The sequence below is a fragment of the Eptatretus burgeri genome, chromosome 11 (assembly GCF_056783735.1).
Source record: "Eptatretus burgeri isolate ZD-2024b chromosome 11, Ebu_testis_v1, whole genome shotgun sequence".
In the NCBI taxonomy this organism is placed as follows: domain Eukaryota; kingdom Metazoa; phylum Chordata; class Myxini; order Myxiniformes; family Myxinidae; genus Eptatretus; species Eptatretus burgeri.
In genome coordinates this window covers 60,873,970-60,885,352 of record NC_140971.1, presented here as the reverse complement: position 1 = coordinate 60,885,352, position 11,383 = coordinate 60,873,970, and the positions used below count along the sequence as shown (strand labels likewise).

General features: G+C 42.0%; 1 protein-coding gene across 4 annotated transcripts in view; it reads left to right on the top strand.

The window, feature by feature from the left end:
* Positions 1 to 11,383, top strand: part of LOC147017206 (CUB and sushi domain-containing protein 3-like) — an 879,227-nt gene that overhangs the window by 813,602 nt on the left and 54,242 nt on the right. For all 4 annotated transcript variants that reach the window (XM_085846657.1, XM_085846658.1, XM_085846656.1 and 1 more), the window contains 2 exons: positions 4,362 to 4,544; positions 9,721 to 9,897. In XM_085846657.1, coding sequence (XP_085702783.1) covers positions 4,362 to 4,544; positions 9,721 to 9,897 — 360 coding nt within the window. The remainder of the gene's footprint in view (positions 1 to 4,361; positions 4,545 to 9,720; positions 9,898 to 11,383) is intronic.

Sequence of the window (11,383 nt, the reverse complement as noted above, 5' to 3'; positions counted from 1 at the left end):
TTGTCTTTTCTCCCAGTTGTCCAGGTATATTTGTTGATATTTTGCTTAATAATTATTTTTTTTGTCCTTTTTACAATCATTGGAGCTGGATTTGTTGCTGCTTCCATTACTTGTGCAACAACTTCTAATACAATGTGTGTATGTTTTACCAACATTCGTGTGTGTGCGTGTGTGTTTTATTTGTGTTTGTGTGGTCTGCTCATCTTTGTCTTTGTGTGTGCATTGTCTGTGGGCACACACATCACTTTCACTGTCACTTGCTCATTTTGCTCATTGTTGTTGCACGTTTTATTGATACTGGTGAAAATGTTAAACACATAATCTTTAATCAGTAGGTTTTTCGTCCACAAATGCTGTGCCCTAATTGGAATGGGTTTCTCGAGGTTTTGGGCTCCGTTGTGACAATGGCTGCAATTGAGAATTAACGAATGCAATTATTTCAGATTGAAACCCAAAATTCACTCTATGAAGTACCGTACTATGTGGTCTTCACACCAGGGAATGGCAAATCAAGCAATAGAAGGAAGCATGTACCAACTTATCATTCATGATACATGTACTTTCCATTTGCCTTAAACTTTTGATTCTTCTGAATTTTCGAACAAATAATATGTGCATTGAAGGTGGAGATTTTGAGAGAAAATGAAGTGAATGTTCCCAAATCAACCCAATGGGAAATCTGAGCTTGTCTTTAAATCACCAAATGAGAGGAATTTGGCTTAAATGAATGGCAACCTGAAATTCTCATACGGGTTTAATATCAGCATTTCTGTTCCTTACTTTTACCTTCAGCGGGTTCAATGCAGAAAATGTCGTCTCACACAAGTAAGTCAAAGCAAACATCGATAGCAAACTGACCCCGTCTGTGCACTTCAGGATAATAAGGAAGTGAAATATTTTGTGCCACAATTACATTAACTTCTCATTCCCACCAAAGCTAGAATAGATCTCTCGAGAAGATAAGTTCCATCTTAAAAGTGTCGTGATCAATATCCAAGAATTGTGCTAAATCCAGCGTCCTTGAACGATCAATTTGGAACGGATCCCTCAGAAAACCCAAAGCACCTTCCATATTTTCAAAATCCGGTGAATCCAGAATCAAATTAGTTTTTAATCACAAAGAAAATCCATATTCCACATATTCATAAAAACTCCATCTTTATGAATTTCTTTCGTAGAAAGTGAAGGGAAATGAGTGAACTCAGCACCAGTGCTGTACTGGCAGAAAAGCTCCAACTTTGAAGTGAACTCTCACACCTTCACACCTCTCACAGAGGTGGTTTTGTTCTTTCCCTGTCAGTTCACATTCAGATCATTTTGAAGCCATATGCAGATCAGCCCAGATCACTCATGATGAAAAGGTTATTCAGTTGTGAATTGATTTTTCTTATTCCTGAAGCAGATCTTTCTTTCTTGTGGGGTTTTTTTTTTCGAGTTTATCAAAATATTGCTGCAACAATGCACCTTGACTTAACCATCTGACATTGCTGAAGTAAGGAATATCGAAATAGTTTGTTTCGATTTTTCCAGCAGAGCATGAAACTGCTGCTGATGCAAAGGCCTGGAACAAATCATATCGACAACTTTCACGATGTGTGATGTGACTTCTTCAAGCTCATCAGTGCAGCCCTTCAACTTGGAACAAAGACTCCTGCCGATGTTTGATACAGTGAAATGCGGGAAAGATCAGACCAAGTTGCTTCTTCAGAGATGCAATGAACATCACTGTCTAATGTCCATTCATCGAAGCAGCCTCATCAGTGGTGCAATATCCAGATGCAAATTTATCCAGCTTCACTTGAAATTTCTTCACAGTCTAAAAAACGCTTTTTGAGAATGTCAGAAGCATGTCTTCTTCCCGATATTAGGAATAAAGAGAGGAGTTACTTTGAAAAAACAAAACTGCTTGAAATACACAAAAATACAAAGTTATATCACATCTCCAAAGGTTGTACAATCATCCACTGCAACACTAACATCCGAATAGCACTGTCTTCAGATTTCAAAAACCAATCCCCTTACTGTCTTTGGATTTCTTTCAACATTTTATGGCATCACCTCATTTCTGTGGCTGATGGTCAAAAGGCTCAGTTATGATTATTTCACAGGTTGAATCTGCTTTCTTTTTCACTATAATTCTGTCGCAGACAGTTCTTTGCAGCAACAAAGCAATGCTTAGTGACATCTCCTTCAGAGAAAGACTTATTGTTGTTAGCCAAGCCAGCAGACTTGATAGCTCGACAATATCACAACTTGGGAATTTGTCAGATATTGCTTAAGCTGGAAACATTTCGTTTGTCGAGGAATTTCTGATTTCCACTGTTTTGATGCAGGCGGAAATTTCCGATGAAATTTGGGCTTTCCTTCCTGATATCCGTGCACAGATTGCTCGTGATTCTTCACGCCATCCGAGCTGCAGCCAAACGTTCTCCTCCACAGATAGCGAAACTGCTTTCCATCTCTCTGAATAACAGCAAACTCTTGCTTCCAACTGAATGCAAAATCTAATTTTCATTAGTTACAATACGAGTCAGGAATCTTTGGCCTTTGATGGCCCATCGTGACATATTCTCACTTGCTGAACTCTGCGACCTTGGAGCACAAATCAAAAGTTTTTCCATTCTCAAAGCAACCTGACAAAGAGCATACAAACAATCATTCATAACTTGGCTAGCTATGGCTACACTGTGAAATTCCACCCACATTGAAATGAAGGATGCCCACATCACTTCTCAAACATTGAAATGCTTAAGCACTTCACCTGAGAGGCATGGCACCTTGCATTTCCAAACACCAGCTGTGGCTTTCAGAAAATCATATATTTTTTTAGATAATAATGGAGTTTCTTTTTATTTAAAACAGTACGTTACTCTTATAAAATAATAATAATCACAATTTTTTTTTATTATTGTTGTTTATTGTTAATATAATCCTACCAGCAAAATAGCAGTAGTATTTGGTTTTGTAAAACTGGAGTCTACCGTCTTGTTTTTCAAAATGCTTGTCGATACCAACTGCTCGTCTCTGTGCTGTCAGCTGTTGTGACAACACGGAGCTCGACATGTTCCCATTTATTAATCTCTTGGGAATGTTATTGCATTTGAAATAATTAAAATGTTGATAACGATTTTATAGCGCAGTACATACAATGAAGCTGCTCCTATAATACTGTTTCCATGGTAACTAAACAAGCTTTGACTTCTCTTTTAACTTTGTGTGAAGGTGTGTAGGGTAGAATTAAAAATTATGCCTTCATTGTCATTGACAAGATGACTTTTCAGATGGAAATGAAATAAAATTGTCGGAGAATCACAATGTAGGTTTTCATCTATGCTGGTGTGTGTGTGTGTGTGTGTGTGTGTGTGTGTGTGTGTGTGTGTGTGTGTGTGTGTGTGTGTGTGTGTGTGTGTGTGTGTGTGTGTGTGTGTGTGTGTGTGTGTGTGTGCGCGCGCGTGCGTGTGTCTCCTCAATAACTCCAAAACAATGAAACCTAGCAGCCTGAAACTTTGCATGCACACCAAGGAAACTCCAAGGAAGTGCAAAAGTGAAAATTGGAGGTTTGGGTTCATTAAAACACTCCTTTTGAAAATAATTCACGGATTATTTAATTACATCCTCTGTCAGGTGCATCCTCGCTCACCACTCTCTTCGGGGTCTGAAGGCGTCTCCTAGGAAACCTTGCTACGGGCTGAAGCCGCAGTGTTTTTTGGCCTGCTCAACCATGCCTTGGCTTGGAACAGGCCACAATGACTTTTTTAACTATAGTTTTTTTTTTCAACTTTCCTCACTCATATTATCGAATGCCTGTTCATCATAGCTACGAATTGCTGAATACATCGCTTTTGCAAGTACTCTAGTTTAAAATTTTGGAGCTTGGAACGATTTCCTGCATTTTTGATCCAATTTACCATGATCGACTCTCAGGGACTAATTAAAGTATATCATCGAAATATGATTTCCCTCTTCCTCTCCCCCCCCCCTTTTATCTGCCTCCCCCTTTAATATACCCATCAGCGAAGTGACGGATGGTATTTGCTAGTCTATCATCTTTGTTATGTTTTATTTCAGCAAATTATTCATATTCCTAAATTGAACCTGCATAGTAATTCCCCTCGGCTTTGGCTGTACAGTCCCTTTAGCCATTAAAGTTTGGTGTAAACACATCTGTGAGAGTGATGTTTGGAGTTATTTTGAGTTTTGTGACTTGCAATAGGTAAATGGAACGGGTCATTGACATCAACATGTGTTGCAATAGGGTGCAAATGACACAACAGGGTCAGAAATATGTGCAAGCATGAATACTTCTGAAATATTGAAATGCTTAAGTGCTTTACCTTGGACATGGCACCTTGCATTTCCAGGCACCAGCGGTGGCTCTTGTGGTGATCCTGGAATCCCTGCACATGGTGCACGGCAGGGTGGAAGCTTCAGGTCACGTGGGATATTGCACTTCTCATGCCAATTTGGACACACTCTTCATGGCTCTCAGCGGCGCATCTGCTTGGCCAATGGAACATGGACGGGTACTCAGCCAGAGTGCCATGGTAATAGTTGTGGATGCCACTGAGCCTGATGTCGCCATATTATCTACCTTACCAGGAACCCAAAATCTCCATCCTGTCCTTGTGTTTGAGTAAATCGGCTGAGAACCCTACTCTGCACTCAACAACTTCCCCCTCTCCTCACCCCCTCTCAGCTTCCCCTCACCCCACCCCCTCCTAAATACCCTCTTACCCTACCCATCCAAGATTCACCCACAACCCATCCTGGCTGAACGCCCACCCCTTTACCCTGCCCTTTCTCAGATTTCCTCTTGCCCCACCCTTTCTACAAGTTCCCTCACCTATTTCCCATCCCCTATCTGGATTCCTGCACCTTGCGTCCTCCCCTGTCCCTAACTGTGTATACTACAAACAGCTAAGGCCTTCGCTCCAACCTGGCAAATATCTCAATCCAAGCCACTGCTGATGAACCCAACATCATCTGCATAACTGAATCCTTCCTCCCATAGGACATCTCTGGCTCCTTGATGTCTATCTCTGACTATTGTCTTCTCAGGTTCGACAGCCCTGAACCCTGTACTGGCAGGAGAATTGTGCTTTACATCAATAACTCCATTTCTTGCTGTCAGTGCTCTGCACCTATACCTCCAAACTTCCAGGAGCACCTTTGGCCCTGACCTCCCCTCCTCTTCCACCTCTTGTTTGTCTGTGTGTTGTGCCGTTGTCTGAATCGTGATGATGATATTTACATCTCTCTCAGCCAACATGGACCAATGTTTAACCAACTGAGATACTCTTCCAGTTTCTTTCCCCGTCCTGACTCACTTTGAAACTCTTTACCTCCATCCTGCTTTCCCCTCAATCCTAACATAACTCAGAACAAGAAGATGTAAATGGATTTCTTTTTTTCCTCTTTAATATATAGTACTTTCTTTTGTTTAGCTCCCACCTTTGAGTGGCCTTTGGCTTTGTGGTGAGGGAAAGTCCAAAAACCCATCCCAACTGCCTCTTCCTCATCGGTGGCGATTTTCAACTCCAGCCATGCTAATTGGATGGGTGTTGGTACCTCTCTCAACAGCCTTGGCGCTGCAGCAAAGACTTCTGTGACTCCTTGGGACTGATTTGGGACTCCTTGGGACAGTGTAGCAATCTGTGAACTTTCTGACTGGGAGTTCTGCCAATGGCAAATCCTACCTTCTGGACTTGGAAAGGACCAACCTTCCTGCTAATGTCTCCTGATGTTCCTCTACTCCAATTGGTTCATCTAATCATGTGCTTATGAGAGTCAAAATTTTTCTGGCTATTTTCAGAGAGCCTCCTCAGTGAAGGTGATTCTCGCTGTTCACGCAGGCAGACTGGCAGGAACTGCAAGCTGACATCTCACTTCAGGACGGTCTGTTATATCTGCCACCTCTGATGAACCTAATCTCTATTATGCACAGATACATCCCATATTGTCTCCAGTTATCATACCCTTCTTCCCACCCATTTTCACTGAATCCTCTGGTGAGGCAGTAGCCTTGAAACAACTGGTCTTCTCTTCCTTGAAGGCAACCTCAGATCATTCCACAAAGCCAGCAACAAGTGTTTGTCCACCCTCAGGAAAGCCAGAAACCAACATCTGACCAATCTTCAGGCTGAGGTCTCACACCTGTCTCTTTACTCAAAAATCTGGTGGTCCCTTGTTAAGTTTGTATCTGGAATATCCCACTCTACTTCCTCTCTTCCCTCACTTCAAATGGCACCACAGCTGACTCCAATCGTGAGATGCTGGAATGCCTCAATTGCTTCCAAATTGTGTGTCACCCAACCCGTCACTCTCTGTACCCACCCAACTCAATCACATCCAGCTGCTCCTGGACTCTGTGTCTTTTTCAATTGAGGAGTTTCTTGCAACCTTCAACTCTGATTCTGCAACTGACATGGATGGCATCAAGCCACATTTCCTAAAAACCTTCTCTGCTATCCTTGCAATCCTCTTTCTGATCGTTTGATCTGATCTGCCATCTGATCGTTTGAGCTTTTGTGTAAATGGCCCCCATCGGGCTATCCTGCCAGCAAGCTTTGTGGGATGAGTTTCAAAGGGTTTGGAGGAGCAGGAATTATAAATTAGAAACAGGGATTAGCAGGGCAGCTAAGATAGGATAGGTCCAAAGCCGGCCATCTGACCTGCTTCCACTGCACGCTCCTGACATGAACATGACATCTGCTGCCAAGCCATGAATGTGACATCTACTTATTTTGTCGGTTTCCAATCCTTAGCGTCAGTTCTCTCTTTTGCCTGGACCGGCTCTTCTGTCTGGTCGAGAACGTACGCTGCACCCTACCAGTCCAAAGAGAGTTGAAGTTCGCTGTTCCCTATGTTTGGAGAAATCAAGATGGAGAGAAAAGGAAGAACTCAGAAGAACAGGTTTGATGCAGACCATGAGTGGCACACCAATCGTGATGATCATTGCAGCTCGAGCAAAGACTCACCATGCAGTTCCAGAGAGGATCAAGGTGGTCGTGACAACACTTACAGACAAACTGGGAAGAAGTTGAATGCATGAAGAAATCAAAGACCCTGAAGATGTATTCACATGTCTTCTGGCATCATTGCATCCCTTAAAGTTTGCCGTGACATGAAGATTGCACAGCAGAAGGGAGATGATGCATGTCACCTTTTGTAAGCACCGACTGCAGGGAATTGAGACTGGCCTCAACCACACATTGAGGAAAGTGAAGCTTAAATCATTCACTGATGCAGGGAACAAGGCAACGACAAAGGGGAAAGGGCAAAGAAGTTTGTTTGAAAAGTAACCGGAAACTTCTTCCCAGACTTGTCATCATAAGCAAAGCCTGCAAAATTGATGTGAAGAACATGATGTCATATTATTTGGGCCCACTTCCACTGGGTATTGCTACACATGATGGATGCCTTGTAAAGACTAATAAGGCAAGGATGCTGTTTTATCTTCAATCGGCCCCTGAAGCATCGCCAAAGGTCGAGACACCATGTGGGAGTGTTTGGATTGTGGATTGGATGGCCATGCTGCAATAGATGAGCTCAATGTACATACCACAGAACATTGGTCAACTTGCTGACAAGAATCTCCACCAATTGTTTAATTTTGCCTCCACTCGTGATTTAACTGCAGGACATTTGTGACTGACGGATATCCATCTGTCAGCATCAAAAGTGCAGAGCTTAAATGAAGAACAGCAAGCAGCTCCAAGAAAATCAAGATGGAAAAGCCAGACCAACCAATCCCAAAACAGTGGAAAAAGTTCCTGTCACATCGTTACAAAAAAAGAGCAGTTGGTTCAATTCCTGTCCAAGATGATGGTGTCAGAGATTGTAGCATCTGGATTGATGAATGTGGTGATAAATGGTCATCACTACATTTGTTGTACCTGTTGTCATAAACTCAAGAAGAGTCATCGTTAACGTAGTGTGGACAGTAAATAGATGCAGCCAATGCACCGCCTTAAAGCTGGTCCCATTGTCCATGTTTGTGCTGGCATCAAGCAGGAGTGGGCAACCAAAATTTTTCATGTCACCCAAAATTATACTACAAATTTAAGGTGTGAAGTGTGGGCGAACGTGCAACTTCTGAATGTGGGATAAGTTAGAATAATGATTCGGCATATATTAGCTGCACTTTAAACAATATTTTATCCCCTGCCAAGGAGTGGACCACAACAATCGACTTCTGAAGGTAAGGGTCTATCGACTATATGATTGAGAGGTTGTGGCTGTGTCCACCTTCTTCATCCCCTGTGTTCTCCACGTCTTTCATTTCTCCATGTCTCCTATTTTGTTCCTCAATCTTGCCATTGGTGTGTGTCCCCCACCCCTCCCCCACACACACCCCACACCCCACTCCCCTCTCTTCCTACTATTAATTTTGGTCTGTTCGCTCCTGATCCATTCTGTGTTCTAGCTCCTCCATCAGCCTTGACACTGCATACAAAAAAGCTTAAAATGCATACAATGCATCAATGGAAGGCGACATCTCCAAATAGCTACTGCAGCCACTCGTAAATAGTGTTTTGATTAATTTTGATAAATGCAGAACGATGTGATTTCCAAATTATTTAATTATTCGCTCAATTATTTATTTATATCAGGTTTGTTTTTTTTGAAACTCATCAAAATTTGTCTTAAGGATAATTCGTCTTCATCAGAATCCCCAATCTATACACTTAGACACGAGCGAACACTTTACGTTTCACCGTCATGCTTCCCTTCCATTATTTTTGCTTCCTCCTTCAACCCTTCCTGAACGTCCCTGTAGTGTCGATTTTGTTTACCCTGTGTTCCCCACTCCATCCCTCTCCCTTCCACAGATCTCCTCATGTCTCTGTTCCCCACTGTTTTGTCCTTCCCTCTCCCGCCTCTCTTGTCTCCTGCTCCCCTTGTTGTACGTTCTGCGTGTTGGCTCTCGTACGAGCCTTGACATTTGCCCAGTTCCACGTGGTTAGTGATCACAGGAGGAAAAGGTGATTGAACAGGAAACTTCAATTCTATTAATGCAATGGGTGTAAAGATAATGGAACTGTGTTTGCTCGATTAAATATTTTTTCCATTGTCTTGATGAGACAACACCTCTTGGTGATATACAAGGTTTATGTTCAGCTATTGTCCTCTGAGACAGTTATGTGGAGGAAGTTCTGAATTTGGTTGCTCTTGGTCATGAAGGAAATATCTCCATCATACATATGAGTCCACATAATTTTTGACTTCCACCTCAGTCTTCCTCGTAAAGCAAAATGGAAAGCTGGTCTTAATCGTGAAGGCAAGTGTCGATCCACATTGAGAGACAGATACAACAGTTTATGGAAATAACAAGACGTTGATTGAGGTATCATTACCAGCATGTGAAGCAAGAAGGAATTGACTGTTTCAGATGTGAATCATTCTCCTGGTCATTTACTCCTTGCTTCCCATGGTGGTCGTTTTACTTTCATCAATTCCATCCCTTCTCTTGTTATGTTGATTCCATCCATTGTTCCTCATAAATCCACCTTCTTTCCCCTTATCTTTGTCTTCTATATTCTCTTCCCTAACCCCTCCACCCCTACCACTTTATAACCTATATTTCTCCTCACATTGTCTCCTCCCCCCCCCCAACCCTCACCCACTCCATCTCCATTTTGTACATGCTATTCATGTGGTGCTTCACAAATGTTAGCCAATCTGTGGTATCACCTGGTTCACACCCTTTCTCTGATCCAGCTGTCTCTTGCGGAAATCCTGGGGTGCCCCCCAATGGTTACGCAATGCACATAGAGGGGACACAACTTGGAAACACTGCTTCATATGCATGCCGTGAGGGTTACTGGATGCTAGGGCCACCTGTCAGGACATGTGACCTCAATGGTACCTGGAATGGACACCTGCCACATTGCCGAGGTAAGTCCTCGTTCTTAATTCCCACCTTTTGTTACAACAGTATGACAACAAGAAGCTGTATTTGCTCTCGTGTGCTAATTTATGATGAATAACTTCAACAATAAGATGTAGAGATTTATGGATGAGTTATTTTGTGAGGATGTAGCCCAAAATTGTGGAACTTACAATCACAACTGATGTGGATTTTTTTTTCATCTCCGCAATGTTTATTAATTGATACGATCACATCCACTTATGTAATCCCTCTTGATTTTGCTTTATCGCCCTTTGTAGTGGTGGTTGAAGCATGTTGCTGCCCACTTGTACTTATTTTTGTTTTTGAAGGAAGAAAATGTTGTAGTCCATTGGAATGTTGCAAAGGTACTCGATGACACTAAACTGGTCGGCGCTTTGCTGGCAAATCCTTGTATCAAAGAGGACACTGTCCCTCGCATAGACATTTATGTGAGGTCTTCTCGGCGAGCATTATCTGGTGGACGTTAAAGACACCACGGTGTATCTTTGACAAATTACAAATTTTTGCCATAACCAACTAAAGTTGAAGGTCAGACCTAACCAGTTGATTCGTGAAAGACTGCTGCCAATCTTCCATGCTCTAGGAGCCACAAACTGTGTCCTAAAATGTTGTAATGTCTTATTATATATATATATATATATATATATATATATATATATATATATATATATATATATATATATATATATATATATATATATATATATATATCAGCATCATTCTTTTGTTGAAACATGCAAACTTTCCAATTTCACTCATTAGCCTGATAAACTCCCCAGCCGTTCCTCCATGACTGTGATCTTTCAGTTTGTGCATCCATATGTTATTTGAAATATTTGCCATCCACGACCCTGTCTCTCCCTCTTTCGCTGTGACTTGCCCATTAGCACTTCATTAGGCTTTCTTACCAGACGTTGGTGTGCAAAGATTGATGGTTGCTGAAATTGTCAATTGCCTTTTAAAGGTCAATTAAAGCTCTGGCTAGAGTTGTAGTTATGCTTTGGTTGGGATGACTAACCGAAGGAGTAGCAACTTTGGCTCAATGCTTAATTAGGGAGTCATCCACAAATCGATTTGAAAGCCTCTCGAGCCAGGAGATGTTTTTGTGTGTTTGCGTGATCGGTGGGGCCGGCTTGAATTTGACATCTCCATGTTTCGGTGATCTCATGTCAATGAAGATTCCTAATGGTAAAAACCCCCAAAATCTGTTAATTCTCTGTGCACGACCCTTAATTTAGCTGGGGTGAAGGTCCATGCAAAGCACAGCGAACAGCATAGTAATGAAATCCATTTGTTCAGGAAGCCAGACACCCTGAAATCGACTTTGAGATTGTTATAGCAACTTTCTCTGGTCTTTAGAGGAAGCCACCCACTCTCACGGCACAACATTTAGTGGAGAAAACTGACATCTTTACCTGACTGCGCCGAATGTACCTTGAGAAGGCGGCATGATGATTAGTATAATGAATA